At 48.4% G+C, this 27657-nt stretch overlaps 1 protein-coding gene across 7 annotated transcripts in view; it reads left to right on the plus strand.

The window, feature by feature from the left end:
- DOCK7 (dedicator of cytokinesis 7) overlaps positions 1 to 27657 on the plus strand; it is a 143157-nt gene that overhangs the window by 93953 nt on the left and 21547 nt on the right. For 4 of the 7 annotated variants that reach the window (XM_044301169.1, XM_044301170.1, XM_044301172.1 and 1 more), the window contains 13 exons: positions 708 to 847; positions 2025 to 2194; positions 3181 to 3335; positions 3458 to 3640; positions 5304 to 5439; positions 7896 to 7992; positions 11481 to 11577; positions 11687 to 11821; positions 12036 to 12188; positions 19834 to 19992; positions 22873 to 22973; positions 26031 to 26223; positions 26952 to 27095. In XM_044301169.1, coding sequence (XP_044157104.1) covers positions 708 to 847; positions 2025 to 2194; positions 3181 to 3335; positions 3458 to 3640; positions 5304 to 5439; positions 7896 to 7992; positions 11481 to 11577; positions 11687 to 11821; positions 12036 to 12188; positions 19834 to 19992; positions 22873 to 22973; positions 26031 to 26223; positions 26952 to 27095 — 1863 coding nt within the window. Of the gene's footprint in view, positions 1 to 707; positions 848 to 2024; positions 2195 to 3180; positions 3336 to 3457; positions 3641 to 5303; positions 5440 to 7895; positions 7993 to 8594; positions 8613 to 11480; positions 11578 to 11686; positions 11822 to 12035; positions 12189 to 19833; positions 19993 to 22872; positions 22974 to 26030; positions 26224 to 26951; positions 27096 to 27657 lie in introns of all 7 variants that reach the window. The other 3 variants (XM_044301167.1, XM_044301168.1, XM_044301171.1) reach the window with 1 other exon arrangement.

The raw sequence follows: 27657 nt of genomic DNA on the forward strand, positions 1-27657 counted from the left end.
CTGGGACTTAAAAGGGCAATACTGATGTGCCTGTTAGACCGTGCCATACTTGGGGTCGATTCACACTTTCGCAAAATGGGTCCGCATCCGTTCCGCAATTTTGCGGAACAGTCACAGACCCAATTATTTTTAATGGGTCCGGAATGTGCTGTCCGCATCCGTATTTGCGGATCCGCACTTCCGCAAAAAAATGTAACATATCCTATTCTTGTCTGCAATTGCGGACAAGAAATGGCATTTTCTATGAGAGTGCCGGCGATGTGCGGTCCACAAAATGCGGAACGCACATTGCCGGTGTCCGTGTTTTGCGGATCCGCAAAACACATACGGACGTGTGAATGGACCCTTATCAACACATGGAGTGCCTTGTTAGGCCCCTGTCTGCCATGGACACCCCTGAAACCCTGCAGTAGTGCCCCATGGGGCTGATGGGGTGGGGGAGCTGTGGTGAGTATTGGTGAGCGTTAACTACCTTCCTGCCACATTGTGCTGTTATGACCTAGGATGCGAAGATGTTAAGTTGAAAAAATAAAAAAAAGTTGAATTGTGTTAATTGTATTGCTTTCTTTAGAGTGGTTGCTTTGTTAGGACACCTCTGTGTATGCTCAGGCTGGAAGATGCCGGTCACCCTCAGTGATTATTATGCAAGACGTTATCGTAGGTGTCGCCCGTTTTGTACATTTTATTTTATTTTTTTATATTTTTAGAGTTCTGGATTTTCCACCAACGTCCAGGATCAAAAGATTGCAAATATGTTTGAGCTGTCTGTGCCCTTCCGCCAGCAGCATTACTTGGCAGGACTCGTGCTGACTGAACTTGCCGTCATCTTGGATCCTGAGGCAGAAGGGTGAGTCTCGAGGGGGGGAATGGAGAGCACAGTGTCGGTGCGATCGCAACAGCAGATCATGCCAGTAATGCACGGAGGCAAAATCCAAGTGAGGCGTATAATATTGCACAGGTAGCACTAAGGCTGGCCGGCTGAGCATGCATGTGTTTTAATTGGGGAGAAGGGAGTAAATAGCTTGTCTCCTAAGAACAAAAGGATCGGGCATGTTGGAATCCAATTTGCTTGACCCTTCTCTCCTTGTGACATCTGCCGTTAGGGGATAGACACATAATAATAGATAGTTGGCCAGTCCCCATGAAACTTCTAGGCATAGCGGACGCCATAGCAGCCAAGTTTCTGCCATTTCATACAGCAGGCACCCAGGGATAATGTCTGCGATCCACGACGTAACGTAACGTGAATTCAAAAGATTTGAGAATGAATAGGCTTACGCAGGCTAAGTGAATACAAATTAAAATTACCCATTCCTCAAAGTTAAAATAAAAATAAACATCATGGGCATCTCTGTGTCTGAAAACACTTGTATTATTAAAATGTAAAACTATTTATCCCATACAGCAAATGGCAAAATGAAAAAACAAAATCAAAATAGCGTATTTAGCATTTCATTTTCACCTCCCTAAAGAAACTCAGCTAGACCTAACAAAAACAAAGTTGTGGGGGTCAGAATATGGTGATGAACAGAAAATATTTTTTTTTTTTGATAATATATAAATTTGATATTGCCACATAGAGAACACCGCAAAAACAAAACTCATAAAACTATGGTAGAATTGCATTTTTTCCCAATTCAACTGCATTTGAAAAAAAAATTCCCACCTACATCTTAAGCAATATTAAATGGTACCATTAGATAGCACAACTTGTCCCACAAAAACAAACCCTCACGCAGCTTTGTGAACATAAAAATAAAAAAAAGTTATGATTCTGGAAAGTTTGGGAGTGAAAAAAACAAAAATGCAAAAATAAAAAAAAATCCTTTGGGGATCAGAGGGTTAATGCCAGTTCTTGCACTGTATAGAGTGGTAGGTCATTCTGCAGCAGAGTTGACCCTGCGCCTTTACATTGTGGTCTGAGCTGAGACCATGGCGTTACATAAATATTCTGTAGGCCCCGGGTAGACGGCGGTGTTTGCTTTGTGGCTGATAACTGACCGCTCTTTCACAACTCCCCTCAGGCTATTTGGATTGCATAAGAAGGTGATCAATATGGTACACAACCTGCTATCGACCCACGACTCTGATCCGCGCTACGCTGATCCCGAGGTAAAAGCCCGTGTGGCCATGCTTTACCTCCCGCTGATTGGCATAGTCATGGAGACTGTCCCCCAGCTGTACGATTTTACAGGTACTGTATGCGGTCATTGACACACATGATCTGAGATCCATTCCCTCCTAATACAGAGGTCACATCATGCCAGCTACATGTAGACAGCACAGCCTCTTATCCCCTCTGCTCCCCCTTAGTGGTGGCTGTATAATCTGTATGTAGTGAGCTCCCTCTAGTGGTGGCTGTATAATCTGTATGTAGTGAGCTCCCTCTAGTGGTGGCTGTATAATCTGTATGTAGTGAGCTCCCTCTAGTGGTGGCTGTATAATCTGTATGTAGTGAGCTCCCTCTAGTGGTGGCTGTATAATCTGTATGTAGTGAGCTCCCTCTAGTGGTGGCTGTATTAGTGACTCCCTTAGTTGGCTGTAATCTTTATGGTAGTGATCTCCCTCTAGTGGTGGCTGTATAATCTGTATGTAGTGAGCTCCCTCTAGTGGTGGCTGTATAATCTGTATGTAGTGAGCTCCCCCTTAGTGGTGGCTGTATAATCTGTATGTAGTGAGCTCCCTCTTGTGGTGGCTGTATAATCTGTATGTAGTGAGCTCCCTCTAGTGGTGGCTGTATAATCTGTATGTAGTGAGCTCCCTCTAGTGGTGGCTGTATAATCTGTATGTAGTGAGCTCCCCCTAGTGGTGGCTGTATAATCTGTATGTAGTGAGCCCCCCCTAGTGTTGGCTGTATAATCTGTATGTAGTGAGCTCCGTCTAGTGGTGGCTGTATAATCTGTATGTAGTGAGCCCCCCCTAGTGTTGGCTGTATAATCTGTATGTAGTGAGCTCCCTCTAGTGGTGGCTGTATAATCTGTATGTAGTGAGCTCCCCCTAGTGGTGGCTGTATAATCTGTATGTAGTGAGCTCCCTCTAGTGGTGGCTGTATAATCTGTATGTAGTGAGCTCCCCCTAGTGGTAGCTGTATAATCTGTATGTAGTGAGCTCCGTCTAGTGGTGGCTGTATAATCTGTGTGTAGTGAGGATATGATGTGAATTTCTTTTTTATCTGGACAGAAACTCACAACCAGCGAGGGAGACCAAACTGCGCAGCTGGAGAGGATCACGAAGGTGATGGTGGGAACATGATTAGTCAGACGGTCGCCATGGCCATCGCTGGGACGTCTGTTCCGCAACTGACGAGACCCAGCAGCTTCTTACTGACCTCACAAGTAAGTGCTCCTTGTATCGAGCCATCTTTTTTTTATATAATGTTATGTATTTTAGTCTATTATACATTATATGTTTATATTGATATGTTTTTTATTTGTTTTCTGAACTTTCTGCTGTTCAGCCCTCTCGCCAGCATTCGACCTTCTCCGCAGAATCCAGCCGCAGCCTCTTAATTTGCCTCCTCTGGGTGTTGAAGAACGCGGATGAGATTGTGCTGCAGAAATGGTTCACAGACCTGTCCATCCTGCAGCTGAATCGCCTGCTTGACCTACTCTACCTCTGTGTCTCCTGCTTTGAGTACAAAGTAGGTCATCGTAAGGGTCCCTGCGTCCACATCCAAGGAAATGCAAGGTCCAGGAGTTGGTTGACCTTAAAAGGGTTGATCCCATTATGAACGTAAAAAAAATCAGACACCATATAGTAGATGACAGTCTCTTTCTAAGAGAGCTAGAACCAGCCCTGCACCTCACATGGATCCAGAGATTTGCTCATTCATTGCTCCAATTTCTCTGCTAGATTTTATTCAGGCTGGAAGTTCAGGGGGGGGGGGGGGGGTGTCCTTTTCAAAAGGATGTGTCCTTTCTGCTGAAGCGGTTTCTCTATAACTGTTACAGCTCAGGGGAAGTGTCCTTTCTCTGGGGCAGGGAGGGAGGGAAATAACATTTTTCTGGGTGGATTCTGGGCGTGGAGTGTCCTTTTTCTGGGGGCGTGGAGTGTCCTTTTTCTGGGGGCGAGGAGTGTCCTTTTTCTGGGGGCGAGGAGTGTCCTTTTTCTGGGGGCGAGGAGTGTCCTTTTTCTGGGGGCGAGGAGTGTCCTTTTTCTGGGGGCGAGGAGTGTCCTTTTTTCTGGGGGCGGCGGCGAGGAGTGTCCTTTTTCTGGGGGGGGCGGCGAGGAGTGTCCTTTTTCTGGGGGGGGGGCGAGGAGTGTCCTTTTTCTGGGGGGGGGGGGGGCGAGGAGTGTCCTTTTTCTGGGGGGGGGGGGCGAGGAGTGTCCTTTTTCTGGGGGGGGGGCGAGGAGTGTCCTTTTCAAAAGGAGCGAGGAGCGTGCTTTTTCTGGGGGGGGGCGAGGAGCGTGCTTTTTCTGGGGGGGGGGGCGAGGAGCGTGCTTTTTCTGGGGGGGGGCGAGGAGCGTCCCTTTTTCTGGGGGGGGGGGGGGCGAGGAGCGTGCTTTTTCTGGGGGGGGGGGCGAGGAGCGTCCCTTTTTCTGGGGGGGGGCGAGGAGCGTCCCTTTTTCTGGGGGGGGAGGAGCGTCCCTTTTTCTGGGGGGGGGGGAGCGTCCCTTTTTCTGTGCGGGGGGAGGAGCGTCCCTTTTTCTGTGCGGGGGGAGGAGCGTCCCTTTTTTCTGTGGGGGATGGGGGAGCGTCATTTCTCTGTGGGGGCTGTCCTCTCTGCTGCAGCTCTTCCTGTACATGTTGCACAACAAGTGCCAGGAAAGTCATATGACAAAAAATTTATTTTCTGCTACTTGTTGTCAAATTATGTAAAAACAGATCCAAGACACAGAAAAGTTGCAAGCGGGCTGCACGTCACACGTGATTTACATTAAAGTCAATGGAGTGAAAGTCATGTGTGACTTGCGACCTGCGAGACAATCTCCTTCGGGTCTGGATATTCTGTGACCAGATCTACATGTCATGACAGTCATTAGGTCCAGTGTCACACAACACTTGTCACCGTGTAGCCTTAGCCTGTCACAGCTTCTCAGGAGATCAGGCTGGTGGCAGTATGAAGTATAGAACTGAGCATGTGCGACCATCTCGGCGATGTTACTGAGGTGGTTGGAGAAGTAAGGGAAACAACAAACAGCAGGTGGCGCTGTACAGATACATTGTATTGAATGACTCACTGGTTATACAAACATTTTTATTACAATCAATTCCAAAAGTATTCAGATCCAGGTGCTGGTTTCAAAAATGCTGACTATTTTTTGGGGAACAACCCCTTTAAATTCTAATTTTTCTGTTTCAGGGGAAGAAAGCTTTTGAACGAATGAACAGCCTGACGTTCAAGAAATCAAAAGACATGAGGGCCAAACTGGAAGAAGCCATTCTGGGCAGCATCGGGGCCAGACAGGAGATGGTCAGGAGAAGCCGAGGTCAGCTTGGTAGGTCTGCCTGGACCACAACGCAAGGTTTATTGGGGTCACATTGGTAGATGCTGGGACAATTGCTTAACTAGATGTTCACCTATTACTGTGTTATTATCAGAGTCTGTAAAGTGAGGGAACAGGATTTGCAACAAAAAAACTGATGTTCTGTTACTGTTTTTGGAAAACCGGGAAGTACAGCCGCATGATCTGGTTGCTCACTCTTCAATTAATTTTATTTATTTTTTGGCCTGGTCCGATTACATAGTTATCTCATTCGCATCAGTTATGGCGTCTAATGGTAAACAGCCAAAAATATCGAAGGTTCAGCCTCATCGGAATACATTGTCATTTCATATTTTGCTCTTTTAATCCCCCCCCCCCCCCCCCATTTTTGTGTAGTGTTGAAAAAACAGCATGGAAACAGGCAACAAGCTGCTGTTTACAGATCTATGGCTCTTTTGTTGTGTTTCCATTTAGTACATTGAGCAGTTGAAAGTGTCCTACTAGATGGGTCTGATTCACGTGTTAAAGGTCTTCTGTCACCCCACTAAAGTCATATTTTTTTGGGGGGGGCTAGTTAAATTCCTTATACTGCGATATATGAAAATATAATGGTGTTACTTACTTTCCTTCAGCAGTTTCTTCAAAAAACTAACTTTTATAATATGTAAATGAGGTCTCTACCAGCAAGTAGGGCGTCTACTTGCTGGTAGCCGCCGCAAAAAAACGCCCCCTCGTCCTGTTGATTGACAGGGCCAGCCGCGATCTTCTCCTCCGGCCGGCCCTGTCAGCATTTCAAAAATCGCGCGCCTGTGTTCATTCGGCGCTCTGAGATGAGGAGGCTCGCCTCCTAAGCACTCCCTCAGTGCGCCTGCGCCAATGACGTCTTCTCTTTCGGTGATGTCATCGACGCAGGCGCACTGAGGAAGTGCTGAGGAGGCAAGCCTCCTCATCTCAGAGCGCCTGCGCAGAATGAACACAGGCGCGCGATTTTTGAAATGCTGACAGGGCCGGCCGGAGGAGGAGATCGTGGCTGGCCCTGTCAATCAACAGGACGGGGGGGGGGGGGGGCGTTTTTTTGCGGCGGCTACCAGCAAGTAGACGCCCTACTTGCTGGTAGAGACCTCATTTACATATTATAAAAGTTAGTTTTTAGAAGAAACTGCTGAAGGAAAGTAAGTAACACCATTTTTTTCATATATCGCAGTATAAGGAATTTAACTAGCCCCCCAAAAAACTTTAGTGGGGTGACAGAAGCCCTTTAATGAGCCATGCCCCCAACCCCCATCTCTGTCAGCAGCAGCTGTTTGATGGTTTCCAGTTAACCACATTTGTTTTCCTCTTCTTCACATAGCAAAAAAATTTATAAATAAAAACTAAACAAAAACTAATAGTTAGAACCTGCCCCAAAAATGTAATATTTAACAGCAAGTCTAGATTTTTATACATTGCCAGTGTTCCTCAAGGGGGGCGTCACTTTAATGAGAACTTTAAAGCTATAACTAATATGACGATGATGACTTTCTAGTAAATATTTTTTGCAAATACCGCGTTTCTCTTCGGAAGTTACTCCCATCATTCCTCAGGAGAGCCTTTCTCTTTTGAGGTCACTCTCATCATTCCTCAGGAGAACGTTTCTCTTCTGAGGTCACTCCCATCATTCCTCAGGAGAGAGTTTTTCTTCTAAAGTTACTCCCATCATTCCTCAGGAGAGCCTTTCTCTTCTAAAGTTACTCCCATCATTCCTCAGGAGAGCCTTTCTCTTTTGAGGTTACTCCCATCATTCCTCAGGAGAGCGTTTCTCTTCTGAGGTTAATCCCATCATTCCTCAGGAGAGCGTTTCTCTTCTGAGGTTACTCCCATCATTCCTCAGGAGAGCGTTTCTCTTCTGAGGTTAATCCCATCATTCCTCAGGAGAGCGTTTCTCTTCTGAGGTTAATCCCATCATTCCTCAGGAGAGCGTTTCTCTTCTGAGGTTAATCCCATCATTCCTCAGGAGAGCGTTTCTCTTCTGAGGTTACCCCCATCATTCCTCAGGAGAGCGTTTCTCTTCTGAGGTTACCCCCATCATTCCTCAGGAGAGCGCTTCTCTTCTGAGGTTACCCCCATCATTCCTCAGGAGAGCGTTTCTCTTCTGAGGTTACCCCCATCATTCCTCAGGAGAGCGCTTCTCTTCTGAGGTTACCCCCATCATTCCTCGGGACAGCGCGGCTTTACATTTCTCCTGTACTCACTGTCGCCCCCTATCAGGGCTGAGATATTTTCGGCTTGTGGTGCCGGGAACAAGAAGGCGTCTAGGAGACTTTCTAACAGTCATAAACTACGTGCAGCAGATTGCAAGAGATTTTTTTCCTATGCTGTGACTTAATGTGGAGTACGGAGGTAAATCTCCGGCGCTGCGGATTTATGACCGGTCGTGCCCCCCACCACCAATCCCTAAAACGCTGAGTAAGCTCCATTTTTCTTGGCAGAGCGGAGCCCGTCTGGAAGCGCCTTTGGCAGCCAAGAGAACCTGCGCTGGAGGAAGGAGTTGACTCACTGGAGGCAGAACACGGACAAGATGGACAAGTACGAGCCCTGCTCACTGATGATGTCATCTATAATCATTTCGGGTGCACCTATGCCTGGTTATTGGATTAAAGGGGTATTCCGGGGCCCCTCTGATAACGGGGGGGGGGGGGGAAGCTGTGTAGAATAGATAAAGAAGTCACCAATGGGATTTGCTTACAGATGTTCCTGGTGACGGCAGTGGGGCCCCAAAGTTTTCATGATGACCTTTTGTCCTGCAGTCATGTGGTATGATAACGTGACCCATGTCCTCCAATGGGAGGCAGTCATCAAATCTTGGCCAGAACATAATGGTAGCTGGGAATGATGTGCCTCCCTCCCCCCCCCAATAGAAAAAAATAAACTGTCACACATGGAGTTAAAGGGAAACCATCATCAGGATGTTTTTTTTTTTTATTCTGAAGTTTTCCCGTGTGCTGACATCTAGTGGCCAGACGGGTGACATTGCAGACTGATCCTAAATGAAGCATCTTGTATCACAGCCTGCAGTAAACTTCAGTATTTTTCTGTAGTATCAGAAATGTCCATTTTGGAGGTCCTCACCACCCGCCTCCTCCTAATGACTGCTTTTGGTTGTCTTTCCACATGTGCTGTGTTTTTAGAAGCCACAAACCCTGCAGGTACAGTTTCCGTAGTGTGTTTCCTTATCCCTAACAACCTGCATTCTATGGTCCCCCCCGTGTTGTGGTAACCTGTACCCCCAGGTCTGATGCTGCCTGTTCATAAGTTTAATCATCCTTTATCAGTTATGTCTGTCCTGTGTGGTAAAAACTACAGCTATCGGCCGTGGACGCTGCGTATAGATATCTGATCTAACTTATAGCATATATACAGACCCACACTACATTCATGGTGCTACTATACTCCAGAGCTGCACTCACTATTCTGCTGGTGCAGTCACTGTGTACATACATTACATTACTTATCCTGTACTGATCCTGAGTTACATCCTGTATTATACTTCAGAGCTGCACTCACTATTCTGCTGGTGCACTCACTGTGTACATCCATTACTTATCCTGTACTGATCTTGAGTTACATCCTGTATTATACTCCAGAGCTGCACTCACTATTCTGCTGGTGCAGTCACTGTGTACATACGTTACTTACCCTGTACTGATCCTGAGTTACATCCTTTATTATACTCCAGAGCTGCACTCACTATTCTGCTGGTGCAGTCACTGTGTACATACATTACTTATTCTGTACTGATCCTCAGTTACATCCTGTATTATAGTGAGTGCAGCTCTGGAGTATAATACAGGATGTAACTCTGGATCAGTGCAGGATAAGTAATGTATGTACATAGTGACTGCACCAGCAGAATAGTGAGTGCAGCTCTGGAGTATAATACAGGATGTAACCCAGGGTCAGTACAGGATAAGTAATGTATGTACACAGTGACTCCCCCAGCAGAATAGTGAGTGCAGCTCTGGAGTATAATACAGGATGTAACCCAGGGTCAGTACAGGATAAGTAATGTATGTACACAGTGACTGCACCAGCAGAATAGTGAGTGCAGCTCTGGAGTATAATACAGGCTGTAAGTCAGGATAAGTAATGTATGTACACAGTGGCTGCACCAGCAGAATAGTGAGTGCAGCTCTGGAGTATAATACAGGATGTAACTCAGGATCAGTACAGGATAAGTAATGTATGTACACAGTGACTGCACCAGCAGAATAGTGAGTGCAGCTCTGGAGTATAATACAGGATGTAACTCAGGATCAGTACAGGATAAGGCCTCTTTCACACTACAGTTTTTTGCGTTCCGTATACGGTCCGTTTTTTGCGTTCCGTATACGGTCCGTATACGGAACCATTCATTTCAATGGTTCCGCAAAAAAACGGAATGTGTTCCGTATGCATTCCGTTTCCGTATTTCCGTTTTTCCGTTCCGTTGAAAAGATAGAACATGTCCTATATTTGGCCGAGAATCACAGTCCGTGGCTCCATTCAAGTCAATGGGGCCGCAAAAAAAACGGAACACATACGGAAATGCATCCGTATGTCTTCCGTATCCGTTCCGTTTTTTGCGGAACCATCAATTGAAAATGTTATGCCCAGCCCAATTTTTATTATGAAATTACTGTATACTGTATTTGCCATACGGAAAAACAGAACGGAACAACGGAACGGAAACGGAACCACAACGGAAGCAAAAAACGGAACAACGGATCAGTGAAAAACGGAACGCAAAACACTGAATGCAACATACTGTAGTGTGAAAGAGGCCTAAGTAATGTATGTACACAGTGACTGCACCAGCAGAAAAGTGAGTGCAGCTCTGGAGTATAATACAGGATGTAACCCAGGGTCAGTACAGGATAAGTAATGTATGTACACAGTGGCTGCACCAGCAGAATAGTGAGTGCAGCTCTGGAGTATAATACAGGATGTAACTCGAGATCAGTACAGGATAGGTGAAGTGACGTATTCGCTTTATTGAATAAGTTACACAACATTGAATGAAATCATTATTTTGGGGGTGTCTTGGCACCATGCGGGGGTCTGTCAGCTGTTTGGTAGCTTTTTTGAACTGGCTTATAAATAGGGGTCATAACAGAGAAATTTGCTTAGTTTTACTTTGTTTCCCAGGACGACCCCTTTATGACTCATGCTCATGAACGTGTGCCGGCCGGGCCCGTGCTGCGGACTGCAATTTGAGGGCCGCCGCATGCAGATCACAGACCCATTCCCTTGAATGGGGTCCGCGATCCGCATCCGACGGTCCGCACTGCAAAAAAGTAGTCCATGCACTACTTTTTTGTGGTGCGGAGGCAGGGAGAGAAACCCCACAGAAGCACTCCGTAGTGGCTCAATGTCTCCGTTCTGCACCGACCTCCCAGATTGCGGACCCATTCAAGTGAATGGGTCCGCATCCGTGATGGGGGGTGCACACGGCCGGTGCCCGTGTATTGCAGACCCACTGTTTGCAGGCCGCAATACGGGCATGGCCAGGCAACGGTTGTGTGCATGAGGCCTTAGGTGGATATCTACCATAGTTGGTCTGTGTCCGACATAACTGTAACTCCCATCATCCTCAGCATTGGTGATTGTGGATCTACAGGGATGTCTGTGTTTACTAACTGTGTTTGCATGCCGGAAGTCACCTGGAGTGCGACATTTCCCGTTTGCTTCATGTTTGTCCTTTGTGACATAAAAGACTTCAGCATGAGGTTCAATGGCGGAATATTAAACATAAAGTACAAGATACAGAGAGGCTTCTGGTAACATTCACACGGTTGGGTTACATATACAGCTGGGGGGGCGCTCACATGTAGCAGAAGTCGTCTCCCGCGGGCGGCCCCCGTCGTCTCCCACACCCGTCAGCTTTTCTGTGTCTATTTGAGAATGTTATCTGTACTTTCACGTATATTGCATTTCAGGGTCTCAGAAGAAGCAGTGAAACGCGTGGTGTGTTCTACGGACGTTCGTCTCTTGCACTTTCTGTTGTCAGTATATAAATCTCTTCTCTCCATTACTAGGTCCAGAGCAGAACTGGATCATGAAGCCCTCATAGATGGCAACCTGGCCACCGAGGCCAATCTGATCATACTGGACACTTTGGAGATTGTGGTCCAGGTGAGACCCTCTTTTTAGGGTGGTTTGCAAATATTTCAGGTCCCGCGTGGGGAAATGGGGAAATGGGGAAATGCTTACATGTTTTTTTTTATATATTTTTTTTCTGTAGACTGTGTCTTTAACAGAGTCCAAAGAGAGTATCCTGGGGGGAGTACTGAAGACTCTGCTGCATAGTATGGCCTGCAACCAGAGCGCCCTTTATCTGCAGCACTGCTTTGCAACACAAAGAGCATTGGTCTCTAAGGTATGGCATCAATGGTGATATACCCCCAAATCCGTATTCAACACCCTGGGGGAGAAAACTGCCACTTTTGGTTTCATTTTATTAGCAGAAAAATTATTACATTTTTGGCTGGCTTTACGTGCAGCAGACAGACCTCACCATCCTTCGGCCAGCCTCCTTTAGGCAGCTCCTCCATGTATTTTGCAGAATTTCTTATTCTAATTTCCTCCCCCAGTTTCCTGAGCTGCTGTTTGAGGAGGAGACGGAGCAGTGCGCCGACCTGTGCCTCCGGCTGCTCAGACATTGCAGCAGCAGCATCGGTACCATCCGATCGCACGCCAGTGCCTCGCTCTACCTACTCATGAGGCAAAACTTTGAAATCGGCAATGTAAGTTCAGCCATCTTGTCCTGCTTTTCTTTGGCTCCCCCTGAGCGTGCTCAATTGTAATCTTTCTGGAGCCTCAGTTAAAGGGGTCTTCTGCTTAGGGCTATCCCTTTTTATTAGAAAGCTCCCCCAGCAATAAACTGATTGTGTGTATCGCTGCTTCAATTTTCAGTGATCATTTGTAATCTGTCAAGGCGTCCTGTCAGCAAATGTACAGTTTTCCTGCAGCTCCCCCGCAGGAGAAATGAGGCATTACACATTTCCCGCTGCAAACAATGCTCTGTCCACGTAATGCATTTAGTAATATCCTTTTACCACTGTTTGCTTAGTATATCTGTCCCACTGCCACTTATTTCCTAAGACTTATGGCAGTCTGAGTAGGCAGTGAAAGGGATTAAAGGTGCACACCCTCTTAATTAATTCGGCCTGTTATCGAAATCTACGTCTGCTATGATATGTAGATTTGCACCAAAGTTTATGCCGTTTCCTCCTATTCTATATGATAAATCTGACAGTCTTTTTTTTTTTTTTTTTTTTTTAAAGACAAAGTCCATTTTACTTAGCAAATATTATGGCTAAAATGTTGAATTTGCCACCCTTTAGCATATGGCAAAATCGGATGCAAACTGCTTACGAAATTTGGACCCACATATACTAAGACTGACTAAAGGAGAGATTGTTGGATTGATTTGCTGCAAATTTACCGAAAGGTGTGCTAAGAGCAAATAAAAATTTGCTCCACAATTTGCAACATATTAATTTTTATTTTTTTGTAAATTTGTCTAATGCTACATCGCCCACTTTTCCCCCTGCCTTTTATATTAATGAGAATAGACTGAATATTTTGAATAAATGTGATGCACGTAATATATGGTACTAAAAATTGGGGTAATCTAAAGGGCTGAAAACTTATTCTGACCTAGTCCTGCTCGCACAGCTGTAGTTTGTTACAGTGAGTCAGTGTGGGTGAGATTAATATGGAGATTAAAGAGGACCTTTCACTGGTCCAGACATTACAGTATTAGTACCTGGCAGTGCTAGGGCATGATCAGTAGATGTCAGGGTGCTTTTTTTCTCGTGCTTTTTTCCATTGGGGGACACAGACCATGGGTATAGCTTAGAGGTATTAGTAGGAGGGACACTATGCAAATGAAAGAGCTCCTCCTCCTCGGGCTATACCCCCAGACTCCACCAGGAGGAACTCAGTCTTTGCTTAGTGTCTGGTGAAGGAGGTTGACACTCTCTGATTCTACTCCTTTTTGTTATTTTTATTCTAGATGGGGACACAGGTCGGCATGGCGCCTTCCTGGTCTCCCGTGGAGTGCCCGCCGCCGTCTTTGGGACGTTGCCTGGCTGCCTCCATTTCCCCCCAAGAAGATAAGTGGATCCGGGCTCGACCTGTTAGCTCCGGCATCCCACCAGCTGCTGGGACGCCTGCTGCCTACCCTCCTCCAGAGCACTGTTCTCCTGGATTGGAGTCAGAAGTCTGAAGAGGCGCATCCCTGCTGGTCTGGACATCGAGGGAGCATGCTGAGCAGATAAGTGTTGCACAATCCCTCCCCCTCCCTCTGTGTCTATTTGTCTGTGGCTGCCTGGGTGAGCTTGAAGAAGGATCCTGATGGGGCACTTTCTTCATTTTGGCACTGGAGTACTGGCATCTCTTCCCCTTAAACTGTGGGCTTCAGCGCTTCTCTCGTCGGGCCTTGGCTGCTGCGCTCCCTCAGCGCCCGCCGGCAGGCCGCTCCTCCACGTGGTGCGCTTATTTTCGCGCATATTTTCGCGCGCGCGAATATTTTCGCGCGCGCGCTTATTTTTCATGCGCGCGCTTATTTTCGCGCGCTTTTTTCGCGCCATAATGACGCGTTAGGGGAGGCGGAGCCTCGGCATGCCGCTCTGACTCTCCTTACACCGGAGACTCTGTTTGCTCATGGCCGTGCAGCTCCTCATCACTCTACTCCGTTTTGTGCCAGGCAAGCTGGTAGCTCAGTGGTACTGCTGCTGTTGCCCCATGTCCAGGCTTTCTGAGTTCAAAGCCCCTTTCAGCCTTCAAAAATTGTTTATATTATTCTAGATGGGGACACAGGTCGGCATGGCGCCTTCCTGGTCCCCCGTGGAATGCCCGCTGCCGTCCTTGGACGCTGCCTGGCTGCCTCCATTGCCCCCCAAAGAAGACAAGTGGATCCGGGCTCGACCTGCAGCTCCGGTATCCCACCAGCTACTGGGTCTCCCGCTGCCACCCTCCACCAGAACACTGCACTCCTGGACAAGGAGTCAGAAGCCTGATGAGGTGCATCCCTGCTGGTCCTGGAGTCGAGGGAGAAGTTCTGCAGGAGCAGATAAGTATTACCTGCATCCCTGCCTTACCCCCCTCCTCCACCCCTCCTCCACGTCCCTGAGGGCCTGCGGTCCCCGCTTGGGCATCTGCCATGTCCAGCGCGGCCGCTAAATTGGTCTTAGTCACCAAGGCAACCATGTCCTTTAATCCTGTGGCGCTAACGACTCCATCTCTCTCAGTGGTCCCCACAGTGGGTGACTGACTACGAAGAGGCAGCGTGAGCGGCAGCATCCCACCTCGGATGTCTCTGTCTCTCCACCCCCCTCACCTCGCCGGTGGCGCTTGCGGACTGCTCTTCCCCCTCCCTAGGGAGAGTACTCCGAAGGAGAATTATCCGGCTCGGACGAGCCACGTCCTTTTTGGACTATAGGGCATTTTCAAATCCTGTGACGCCAACCACCTCTCTAAGTGGTTTTCCACAGAAGACGCCCGAATACTAACAGGGAGCGTGAGCAGCAGCATCCCTCCTCGGATGGCTCTGGCTCTCCCCCCCCCCCCCCCTCGTCTAGAGGCGCGTTCGGGCGACTCTCCCCTCCCTTAGGGAGCGCAAGTCTGAAGGAGAATTTCCGGCTCTGATTAGGTCATGGAGCGGGACCCCTCGCCTAAGCTCTCCACCAGGGTGGCTGACTTAGTGGTGACTGTCCGAGACACCTTTATTCTCCAAGGGGATTCTCCTCCTTCCACTGGTCAGGAGTTCCCCCTTTTTCCGTCCAGGCAGTCGGAGACTACCATGTTCCCGGTCCATGAGGGATTTTTCCGCGGTCATGTCCAGGGCCTGGGGTGGTCTTAATAAGGTTCTCGACCACCCAGCGCATGAATATACTTTCCTTTCCCTGCTGACGGCGAGGAGAGGTGTCTCCTCCCCCTAAGGTGGATCCTCCGGTGGCCGGATTAGCCAATTATGTGGCCCTTCCTGTCTTAGTCAGTTCCTCTTTCCAGGATGCTGTAGACAGACGCATAGACTCTCTTCCAGGTCCTTTTTTCGCTGGCAGCGCGTCCCTGTGACCTACCTTTCACTCAGCAGGGGTAGCCAGTGCTCTCTCGGTGTGGTTACAACACCACCACCAGGAACTGGCGGTACGAGATGCGGCTACTAACACACTGGAGTTGGTTCTCCAGATGTCTCAGGCTTCTAACATTCTTTGCGAAGCTTCTAGGGACATTGTTTCCCTCTTTGCCCGCAGGTTGGCCATCTCTGTCACTCAGCGCGAAGAGATCTGATTGAAGGTGTGGGACGCTGACGCCTCCACCAAGCGTTCCCTTGCTAATCTCCCCTTTGGGGTTTCCAGGCCTTGTGGGGATCAGCTGGACGAGTTCGTCTCTGCATGCCTTTTGCCGTTTCTCATCTGGTAGGCCGTCGCCTGCTTCCTCCGCCGGGGGTCTCAGGTCGCCCGCAAAGAGGCCTTCCTTTGCACCAGCCTTCCCGGCACTAGAGGGCCCAGTCAGCCCGCCCTGCTGCTCCTAGGCCTATCACATGTCCCGATTGCGGAATCCCACCATCGATTCCTGCGCTTCGCCATTATGGGTCGACACTGTCAGTTTGTCGCCCTTCCTTCGGGTTGGCGACCACCCCGCGGGTCCTTGCCACGGTCCTGGACCGCTCATGGCGCTTCTTCGTACCAGGGGCATTCCTTTGCTGCCCTGTCGGGACGATATCCGGATAGAGGCCCCCCTCTCTACCGCAGACCACGGACAGCGTCCGGATCACTGTTCAGACCCTGGAACGGTTCGGCTGCCTGGTAACTTTCCCAAACTCCTGCCTCTTCCCGTCCCAGAGGCTCTCCTTCCGGAGGGTGATTTTGGACACCTCGGCTGCCAAAGTATTCTACCAGCCTTCAGGTCCTCCCAGGTCCAGGGGGCAGTGTCGCATCTGCTGCGCTCCCCGTGCCTCTCCATTCGGGAATACTTGCAGGTCCTGGGTCTTATGGTAGCCTCTTTCGAGGCCTTTCCATATGCCCAGTTTCACACTCGCCTGGCGCAACAGGAGATCCTTTACCTTTCAGCGGGTTCGGGCAGTTCTCCCTTGGTGGCTGTTCCCAAAGAACCTGAGGTCGGGGAGTTCCTTTCTAGCATTCTCCTGGACGATCGCCGCCACCGATGCCAGCATCCTGGGTTGGGGGGGCGTTTTCCAGTCTCGCACGGTTCAAGGAATTTGGCCGGCGGCAGAGTCTCGCCTTCCAATCAACTTTCTGGAATTGAGGGCGATTTTTTCCGCTCTCTCTCTCCTATTGGACCTCTCTCCTTGCGGGCCTCCCAGTGCGGGTTCAAACGGGCAATCCCGCGGCCGTGGCCTATATCGACCATCAGGACGGGACCCGCAGCCGGATGGTGATGCAGGAGGTGAAGTGAATTCTGACGTGGGCGGAGACTCACGTTCCGGTGTTGTCAGCAGTTTGCATTCCAGGAATGGACAACTGGACAGCGGACTTTCTAAGCCACAACACGGTGGATCCAAGCGAGTGGTCTCTGCATCCAGAAGGGTTCGAAGAAATCTGCCACAGATGGGACCGTCCGGATGTGGACTTAATGGCGTCCGGGTTCAACAACAAGATCCCAGTGGTCCTGGCTCGCGCCCGAGATCCGGAGGCGTACGGATGGATGCGCAGGTGTCTCCGTGGCAGGACTTCAGCCTCCTCTGTTTTCCTCTCCTGCCAAAGGGTCTACGCCAGTTCGAGGCGGAAGGGACTCCGACCGTTCTCATCACCCCAGAGTGGCCTCGCCGCGCGTGGTTTTTCGGACGTGGCTCGGTTGCTGGCGGACGCCCCATGGCCTCTTCCCGACGGACAGGACTTACTGTCTCAGGGCCCGTTCTTCCACCGGAATTTGCGGTCTCTTCGTTTACCGGCGTGACTGTTGAAACCGCCATCCTGATAAAGATGGGGTTCTCGGATTCAGTGGTTTAGGACCATGATCAGTCCGGGGAAGTCTTCTTCCTCCCGGATTTACTATCGTACCTGGATGGCCTTCCTATCCTTTTTTGAGGGTTCGGGGTTCCCTCCCCTTCGGTTTTCCATCTTGATGGTACTGTCTTTTCTTCAGTCGGGGCTTGTGCAGGGACTGTCGCTTAGTTCCCTGTAAGGTCAGGTTTCGGCGCGGGCCGTCAGAGGTCCCTTGCTCTTAAGGGTCCGGTGGTGACCTTTCTTCGGGGGTGGCGCATTCGGTTCCCCGTATGTTCCCCCTTTGTCTCCTTGGGATCTCAATTTGGTTCTGCGCGCTCTGCAGTCGGCTCCCTTCGAGCCTTTGAGGAGGGTCTCTCTGACTGTTCTCATCTGGACTTCCTTGTGACCATAGCTTCTGATACAGCTACATAGCGTAGTGATTAAAGTTCTGGGCTATTATGCAGTGGCTGTGAGTTCACGTCCCATCACGAGCTTTTAGGTCAGACTGGTGTCGAAGCTGGCCGCTCTTTCCTGTCAGGAGCCTTAATGGTTTTCCTCCAGGATTAAGTTGTGCTCCGTCCAGTCCCCTTCTTTTTGCCCAGGGTGGTCTCTCCCTTCCGCCTTGATGAGGATCTTGTCCTGCCTTCCTTTTGTCCTTCTCCGGCTAACCCCAAGGAACGCACTCTGCATTCCCTGGATGTTGTACGGGTCCTGAAGGTGTGTCTCGCGGCTACTGCTTCCGTCCGCCGTTCTTGGCGCTCTGGATCTGCTTGGCTATTTCCGCGGCTTGTCACGCTTGTGGTGGAGTTCCCCCGGCTAGAATTGCCGCTCACTCCATTGGGGCGGAGGGGGCTTCCTGGGCAAGACGCAGTCGTGCCTCTGCGTCTCAGCTGTGTACGGCGGCCACCTGGTCGTCCTTGCATACCTTTGCAAATTTTTGTCAGTAGCATTCACTGGCTTCGGCTGATGCGGCTTTGGCCGCAGGGTTTTGCAGGCTGTGGTTCCTGTTTGTCCGTTGGGGCGTTCCTCCTGGCGGTGCTGATATTTTTTCCCACCCCATGGACTGCTTTTGGACGTCCCATGGTCTGTGTCCCCCAATGGAAAAAAGCACGAGAAAAGGAGATTTTTGTGAAACTCACCTGTAAAATCTTTTTCTCGTCTTTTCCATTGGGGGACACAGCTCCCACCCATTATTCCTGTTGCAGGAGGGGTCTTTAGTTCAGTTTTTCTGTTTCTGGTTGGACCTTATGGCTTGGTCCGATGGTTTCCATGATTTTTTCTTGCTCCTTCTCCTACTGCTTGTGCAACGCCTGAGTTCCTCCTGGTGGAGTCTGGGGGTATAGCCCGAGGAGGAGGAGCTCTTTCATTTGCATAGTGTCCCTCCTACTAATACCTCTAAGCTATACCCATGGTCTGTGTCCCCCAATGGAAAAGACGAGAAAAAGATTTTACAGGTGAGTTTCACAAAAATCTCCTTTTTTATTTTATTTTTTTCAGATGCGCTGCTCCGTTCCCTGCTGTGCCCCCGTTTTCTTTGGCCGCCCTGTATGCCAATTAGTAGCATCGGTACAGGGAGTAATAAACGGGCCGTGCTCCTCAATGGGCATCTCTTGCCCAATTGCAGTGGAGAGCGTCGCCGCCAGGGAGGAGGAGACGCCCCTTGAGAAGCACGGCCGTCTCCTCCTCCCAGTACCGATGCTATTAAATAGCATACAGGGCAGCAAAAGAGAACAGGGGGCACAGCGGGGGATGTAGCAGCAAATCTGAAAAAAACGCGCAAGGACATCTACTTATCATGCCCTACACTGCCAGGTACTAATATTGTAATGTCGGGACCGGGAATTTGAAATTGATGGTCTGTTTTGAGGATAGGTCATTAATATTAGATCGGTGGAGGTCCGATCTATTGGTGGAAGAGACCATACCCCTACTTGGCTTCTTTCTAGGCCAGTCACCGTACATCGGTCATATGCCCTAGGCACAGCTCCGTTTTATTCATGTAAATGGGGCTGAGCTGTGATATCAAGCACAGCCGCTATACAATGTACTATCCAGTAGGCGGCGCTGGTTAGATGTGAAGAGATTGCAGCTCTCACTGGAGCTCCTGTTTAAAGGGAACTTATCACATTGAACATGGTGTCTCCCGCAGATCTGATATTGACAACCTATCCCGAGGATAGGCCATCAATATCAAATTCCTGGATACCCCTTTTAACTTTTTTGCTTCTGTGTTTAATTTGATTGCTGTTGTTGACACATTGCAACAAACTTCTCCGCTGCGTAAGCAGCACCGGCCTCACATGTAAAACCTTCCTATTCCCTGACGGCAGAGATCTTGAAAATGGGGATTGACTGAAACCTAAACTACTTGCTTCTCGCTCTCATCCGTGAAGATTTCTGAGAGTTGTTTCTGACCGTTTGTGAATTTTTACAGAATTTTGCTCGAGTGAAGATGCAGGTGACCATGTCTCTGTCCTCCCTGGTCGGAACGTCACAGAATTTCAACGAGGAGTTTCTAAGGCGCTCCTTGAAGACCATATTAACCTACGCAGAGGAGGATCTGGAGCTCCGTGAGACGACGTTCTCAGACCAGGTGCGTGCGCAGTGTCCGGGGCCCGGCAGGTGGTTATCTCATGAAAATCTTTTCTAATTTCCCACAATCCTTAGGGTGTCAATTATCGATATTGATTATTTAATGTTTATAGTGTAATTATTGTATAGATTTATTCTTGAGTTTGAAAGAGTTGTCCAGCCCGTGTAACTACAGAGGAACAATCCTCACCTTACCGACCTCCTGCTGCTCCGGTCACGGTCTCTGTTCTTCCTGAACCAGTATAGATGTGTCGACACATTATGTGACCGCTGCAGCCAATCACTGCTAAGGTCACCACTGTGAACACTAATTGACTGCAGCATTCACGTCATTGGCTGCAGCAGCAGGCGATCGTTATTTTATACAATTTTTTTTCTTTTTCCTGAAGGCATGTTTTTAGACAACCCCTTTAGTTGGATCTGTATACATATGCAGTGAGCTCCCCCTAGTGGTGACTGCAGGCAGCCAGAACTTTATTATTTAACTGAATCTTTGTGAAAAGTAAAAAAAAAAAAAAAAAAAAAAAAAAAAAAAAAAATCTAATTCATTTCCATCCTTTTAACGTATATGTTAAATGGATGCCTCAGACTAATGCCACGCACTGTGCAGGATACAAGGATGTGGTGTGCTGCGCTGAGTTTTTCTATTCTTTTTTTTTTTTTGTAACGTAGACGTCAAACAGAGGCATAAAACGTGATGTTAACCCACCCTTACAGCAAATAAAAATTTGTATTGTATCAGATTGTACTACTTGAAAGGCACAAAAAATAAAATGTATTAACATTTATGAAGTTAAGAGAACATTTCTCATTTAAAATCTTCATAAAATGTTGAGTCACTTTGTAAATTCTTTGGTTTTCCGTTACATTATGCCTTCTTCTCCATTCACATTTAAAGCTAAATTCAGGGTTCTGCTGCGCTTCTTTTTGCCAGAGCACAGTGCATTGAGGGAGATCAGAGGAGCATTAGACAGAGCTCACAGCCGCTGCTCGTTTCCAAGGGCCGCCAGTCGTTTTGCAAGCAGCTTTGGATGTGAATAGAGAAAGGGATATGAAATGACAAATAAGACAGCAAAGTGTCTCTAATGTTACCCGCAGATTTACATTGTGAAATGTAACATTGTGACAAATTGTTTCTAGTTTCTGCCAGGGCTGTGGAGTTGGTAGATAAATGCTTCGACTCCAATTCCGACTCCTCAGTTTTTGGTACTTCCGACTCCTCTGTATTAAATATGCAAATGTATTTTATACTTACCTAGAAGGAAAGAAAGGCAACATACATGTCATTACCACAGAACTACTAGCTAGGAAGCCAACAGTCTACTGTATTGAACAGTTTAAGCAAAAGACAAACACAATGTGTTCCACAAGTTCTTCGAAGCTCTTCTAGCACAGAGAGGTAGTTGGGCAGAAGCTGCTGCCTTCTCCGCTGTGTGCTGATCTTCTGCTGAGGATCGGGGAAGGGGCATTTATTTTAAAACATGATTTCCCTAGTAGAATCCCATAGTCATGTTTGAAGTTTAAGCTAACATTCTGAGTTTACAAGTATTTATAGCCTTAGCTGAATGACAGCAGTTTTTTTTAATGGTTTACAGCTTCAGTCTTGAGCTATTGACCCTCCATTCCCGTCACTTATACAAGTGTCTCTAGTCCTGCATAAAACATATTTACTTGATCAGTCATCAGTGAGAGGCGAGGCTAACCATGGGTGCTGCGTTCCCTGTAACAGCGGAACACAACACAATGGAAAGTATAAGTATTGCCGCTCTTTAACTGTGCGTTGCGTGCCAAGCATATGAAAAGCACGCTTCTTCACGGTCACTTAACGTGTTTGTTTTGCGGTAACGTGACGCACTGCATGCATTGGCCTTTATTCTTACAGTAGATAAGTAATTAAAGGGAATCTGTCACCTGCTTTTAGCATTTAAGGCTGTCACCATCGCCATGTTCAATAAAGTACCTTATTTCCTGCAGTGGTCTTCTTACTTTATTTTGTCATTTTGATAAAAAAAGCTCTTTTTCTGATACGCAAATGTAGCGCCAAGGTGCCCAGAGGGGTGTTTTTTTTCCTCTCTGGAGCCCAGTGACGCCCCCCTGCAGTGCCCAGCCCGCTTTAATTTGAAGAAAGCCTCCTGATCCTGAAATAACCTCCCATAGCCCCGGAAAACTGTTCCGCCCTCCTCGCCACGTCATCTTCTACCTTCAAGAAATGCCCCGTTCTTCTTCCTGTCGGCCACCAGAAATCTCGCGCAGGCGCTGTTGCCTAGGGAGCTGTGGGAGGTTATTTCAGGATCAGGAGGCCTTCTTGGGCTTCAAATGAAGGCGGGCTGGGCACTGCAGGGGGGCGTCACTGGGCTCCAGAGAGGGAAAAAAACGCCCCTCTGGGCACCTTGGAGCTTCATTAGCGTATCAGAAAAAGAGCTTTTTTTATCAAAATGACAAAACGAAATAAAGAAGACCACTGCAGGAAATAAGGTACTTTATTGAACATGGCGATGTTAAAAGCTTAAAATGCTAAAAGCAGGTGACAGATTCCCTTTAATTATAACTTTTTGTGAATTGGGACATTTAAACTTACTTTTTTTATTTTTTATTCCAATTTAAATTTGGTAGGAGTCGGAGTTGGTTCATTTTTGCCAACTCCGACTCCAGGTACCCAAAATTTCCTCCGACTCCACAGCCCTGGTTTTTATATGTGCCGCACCACGGCCTCTGAATATGAAGACCTTAGGGTGCGGACATTATTCTCGGCCTTTTCATGACGCTTTATCGGAATTACTCTTTCCATGTATCCTAATGTTATTAGTATGTTAGGGTTTGTCATTTTAGTTTTTTTTATGATTTTCCGGTTTGGCCTCATGTCAGGTGTGTTTTATTTCAGGTTCAGGATCTGGTATTTAACCTCCATATGATACTTTCAGACACGGTGAAGATGAAGGAGCACCAGGAGGACCCCGAGATGCTGATTGACCTCATGTACAGGTGGGGGAGGGTTTAGTGTTTAGAAAGGGTGCAACCATTTTTTTAGCACTCAAACATGTTAATAAAAATAAAAATTAGGCTTTCTTGCATGAAATGATGGCTCAGAGCTCATAAAGAACTTATACTCACCAATCCCCTGGCGCCGTCTGCTCCCCATTGCAGTCCACTTCCTGCTCCCATCTTGACACACAGGAAATAACTGTGCAGCCAATCACTGGCACCGTGGTTGGTGATTGGCTGAGAAGGCATTTCCTTCAGCATGAGACGAGCCGGATGTATAAAGCACTTTGGACCCAGCAATATTGGAATGGGAGTCATGGGGGATCAGTGAAGTGAGTGTCGGTTCATTTACGTTTCTAAGCCCTCTCAGCCTGCTGCCACCCGTTTTTCACAGTAGCAAGCTCTTTTTTTTTTTTTTATGTTTTTTTGTAGTTACAGACTACAAACAAAGCTTGTGTAGTCTGAACCTGCGGTCATGTGTTACTGCAGTCCTTCTGCCTCTTCTTACCGTCAGACAGTAGAAGAGAAGATGGATGGAAGGGAGCAACACATGGCTGCAGGACCTGACAACACACAGGGTTTGTGTGTAGTCTGTAACCATGGAGACACACAGGTCTGTACAGGAGCTGCATACAGAAAACCGTAAGAGAATTTAAATGCAGACCGCATGCTTAGCTTGTTTTTTGTATTAGATGCAATAACTAGATTTTTGTACTTACCGTAAAATCAGTTTCTCTTCTGTTCGTTGGGGGGACACAGGCTTGACTTTGGGTTTAGCTGCTGCCACTAGGAGGTGACACTGAGCACAAAAGGGTGAGCTCCTCCCTCCAGCTATACCCTTCCTACAGGGACTAAGCTAAATCAGTTTGTGCAAAAGCAGTAGGAGAAGCAAAAGAAAAAACTGGAAAACCAAACAATGTACAAACCCAGAATTGCGCAGGCCACAACGAGGCCCGTAACCAGAGAGAATGCATGGGAGCTGTGTCCCCCAATGAATGGAAGAGAAACAGATTTTACGGTAAGTACAAAAATCTAGTTTTCTCATCTGTATCATTGGGGGAACACAGACTTGACCTTGGGATGTTACAGAGCAGTCCCAGGGGTGGGTCATAAATGAAGAAGCCATTCGGCCAATCGGAGAACCGCCGTCTGCAAAACGTCTCGGTCCCTCTGGAATGACGAATAATGAATCTGTCCGTCGGAAAGAGGACGTCTGAGACAGATAGATGTGAATGGCCCGAACCAAATCCAGAGTGTGGAGCGACTGCTCACGAGGATGAGACGGGGCAGGACAAAAGAAAGGGAGAATGATCTCTTCATTGAGGTGGAATGCCGACACGACCTTCAGAAGGACTGGACCGGGCGAAGGACTACCTTATCCTGATGGAGGGTAAGGAAGGGCAACCGACAGGAAAGAGCCAGAAATGATTGCCACCAAAAAGGCCACCTTGTAGGACAGGAAGCGAAGGGACACCCGCTGCAAAGGCTCAAACGGAGAGAATTGGAGAGCGCTGAGCACCAGATTAAGATCCCAAGAATTCAACTGAGGCCAGTAAGGGGGCACAGCGTGCGCCACCCCCTGCAGAAAGGTCTCTCCCCTGCTGAAAAAGAATGGAAAGGGCCGAAACTTGACCTTTGAGGGAACTGAGAGCCAGCCCCAAGTCCATGCCAGACTGCAGGAAAGACGAGAGTTGCAGCAACAAGAACCGAATAGGAGACGACTGGTGGCGTTCGCACCAACTAAAGTAGGACTTCCAGGTCCGGTGATAGATCCGGGAGGACGATGGCTTCCTAGCCCGAATCATGGTCCGACCCACAGCATCTGAGAAACCCCGAGCCCTTATTATGGCGGCTTCAACAGCCATTGCCGTTAAATGTAGCGACCCTAAATTCGGGTGGAAGATCTGTCCCTGCGACAAGAGGTCCTCTCGAAGGGGAAGACTCCAAGGTTCGTCGGCGAGGAGGGAGACTAGGGATGCGTGCCATTCTCTGCGTGGCCAGTCCGGGGCCACGAGAATGACGGGCAGACCTTTGGACCTGATTTTCCGGAGAATGAGCTAAAGTGTAGGGAACACGTAAGGAAACGTGAACGAAGGGGGGGGGGGGGCGTCAAGGCCAGTTTAGAAGCATTATCCACCGCCCAGCAAGATAGCCACAGGGTACAGCGAATAGCCACCAAAAGGGCTGAAGAGCAGACCAAAAGCCTGGCCGCATCCAGAGAGGGCTCACAGATGTAAGAGCTGGCGTGGGAAAGTTGCACTGCAATATCCGAAAGCCTGACGTAGCTTGTTTGCCCACTCGGTCATAGCCTTGCTGCCCCATGTAGAGGCAAAAAACGGGCGTAGGGCAGTGCCAGCTGCTTCAAAGGCAGATTTGGCAGAAGATTCCAGCTGTTAACCCTTTCCCTGCCTGGGGGGGTCAAGGCTTCGTGGGGGTCATCCACAGCAAGTAACCTGAGAAGGGGGAGAGGGGGGTTGGAGCCTTTTATACTTACCTGTCTGGTGTGTTCTGTCCCCCCCCCCCCCCCCCTTCGGTTCCATCCGGGTTACCACTCTTGGGGAGGGCTGCTACACCGGAAACAGAGGGGACATGTCTTGGGTGGCCGTGGTGACCCGAAGGCTGGCGGGATGCAGAGGCTTTAGGAACCTCTGGTCCTCCTTGTCTTCTGGAGATCGGGAAGGAGCAGCAGGCTTGGGAACCCCCTGGTCTCCCGTCTCCTAGGTGGTAGTGCAGGCAGCTAGGACTGCCTGTAATCCCGCTAGAAGAAAAGAGAGGGGGGGGGGGGAGAGGAAAAAAATCTGCAGGTCTGCCTCCTACGTACACTAAGCTAAGCTCATGCTTTTGTGCTCAGTGTTGCCTCCTAGTGGCAGCAGCTATACCCAAGGTCAAGCCTGTGTGTCCCCCCTTCCATGATACAGATGAGAAATAGTATAAAAGGATTGGTTACACACCATTTAGCATGTGGTCTAGCTATATAAAGTGGGGTTTCCAACAAGAGGGAAACACCTTCAGTACTTTCTTGGGTTTTGTCATATTTTTTTCGTCTCCTTGTTTTAGAATTGCCAAAGGTTACCAGACGTCCCCGGATCTGCGGTTAACGTGGCTGCAGAACATGGCGGGGAAGCACTCTGAAAGGAGCAACCACGCAGAGTCGGCACAGTGCCTGGTGCACTCCGCTGCTCTGGTGGCAGAGTATCTCAGCATGCTGGAAGACCGCAAGTATCTACCGGTTGGCTGCGTCACGTTCCAGGTGAATATGCACGGACCGTGAAGAAATATAGCTTTATCACTGTGTATCGCTTCATCATTTTCAAGATCTCTGATGGCTGTCAGTAAATGGGTATACTCATCCAGAACTAAAAACCTGTACAGACCAAATATTTCTCCCAATTGTGAGTTTGCTACAATTGTATCTCGTTTTATACAATCGTCTGTGAGGACTCCAAGTTGATACATTGTTGTAAACTTGTCAGGACAGGAGAGAGATTTGTCCAGAAGATGCTTTACACTCACAGAGGATTTTTTAGGGTTAAAGGGATTTTCCAGGGACTGACCTTATGATTGGTCAGCGCTATCAGTTTGCAAGAGCTGAGGGGCCCCAGATCTAAGACAGCTCTAGGACCTGTGTACTACCGGCTCAGTCCAGTGCAGGGGTCGGACCCCAAGCGATCTGATATTGACGTATTCTAAGGATAGATCATCAGCATGAAAGTTCGGGAAAAGCCCTTTAAATTTTAGCAGACAGAGCTGACATTTCGATTCACATCCAGAGACTGAAAAACAGTTTGGATCATGTTGAAAGCTGCAGCGCTTGTTACAATGTTTCGGAGCGCTCTGTTGTAACCAGCCATGTTTCAATAGCAATAATCAGTGTAGGTTTTTAGCCTCTGAATGTTCCCATTCACTGATTGGAAGCAGAGATCTTGAAAATGGTACGCAGAGGAAATAGTTGACCTTTTTTTTTTTTTTTTCACCCAGAATATTTCCTCTAACGTCCTGGAAGAGTCTGCGGTGTCAGACGACGTGGTGTCGCCGGATGAAGAAGGAATTTGCTCAGGGAAATACTTCACGGAGGCCGGACTGGTCGGACTCCTAGAACAGGCTGCGGCGTCATTCTCCCTGGTAACTAGCTGGTTAACGATGATCTCCAGTCGGCAGGAGGAGCTCGCCGTCTTGTATGCAGCTCCCTCCGCATCCGGGGAAAAGTTAATTCACTCAGCGAAAAAGGCGCCCGCTCTTATCTGATCATGGCACGGAAGGAACTGAAGTTCCCATATGTCACAGGCAGGGGGCTGCGTACATAATGTGTGTGTTTTTCTTAACCCCTTAATAGCCAGTGTTTTGGCTTGATGACCAGACGCTTTTTAGCAGTAGCAATTTGTGGTGAACTGCGGTTTTGCTCCTCGGTCCTCATCCATGAGATACTCTACCACCTCTCGGCCACTATATGGTGCATATGGGGGATTTGCCTAATTTATAAATCCTTCTGGCAGAATGTAAAGCCACTGCAAACAGTAGACCTTGATCATCGAGAAGTCATCAGTTTTGGTGAAATTGCTCTTATATGCCTGCAGCTTTTTATTACACTCCATAGGGGGTGCTGTAGCTGTCATTATCGCCACCATCCAGCAGCCTGTGGTTCCACTTCCCTGCCTGCAGATTCTCTGTCATTGTTCAGAAATCC

The sequence above is a fragment of the Bufo gargarizans genome, chromosome 7 (genome assembly GCF_014858855.1).
Source record: "Bufo gargarizans isolate SCDJY-AF-19 chromosome 7, ASM1485885v1, whole genome shotgun sequence".
NCBI classification, from domain to species: domain Eukaryota; kingdom Metazoa; phylum Chordata; class Amphibia; order Anura; family Bufonidae; genus Bufo; species Bufo gargarizans.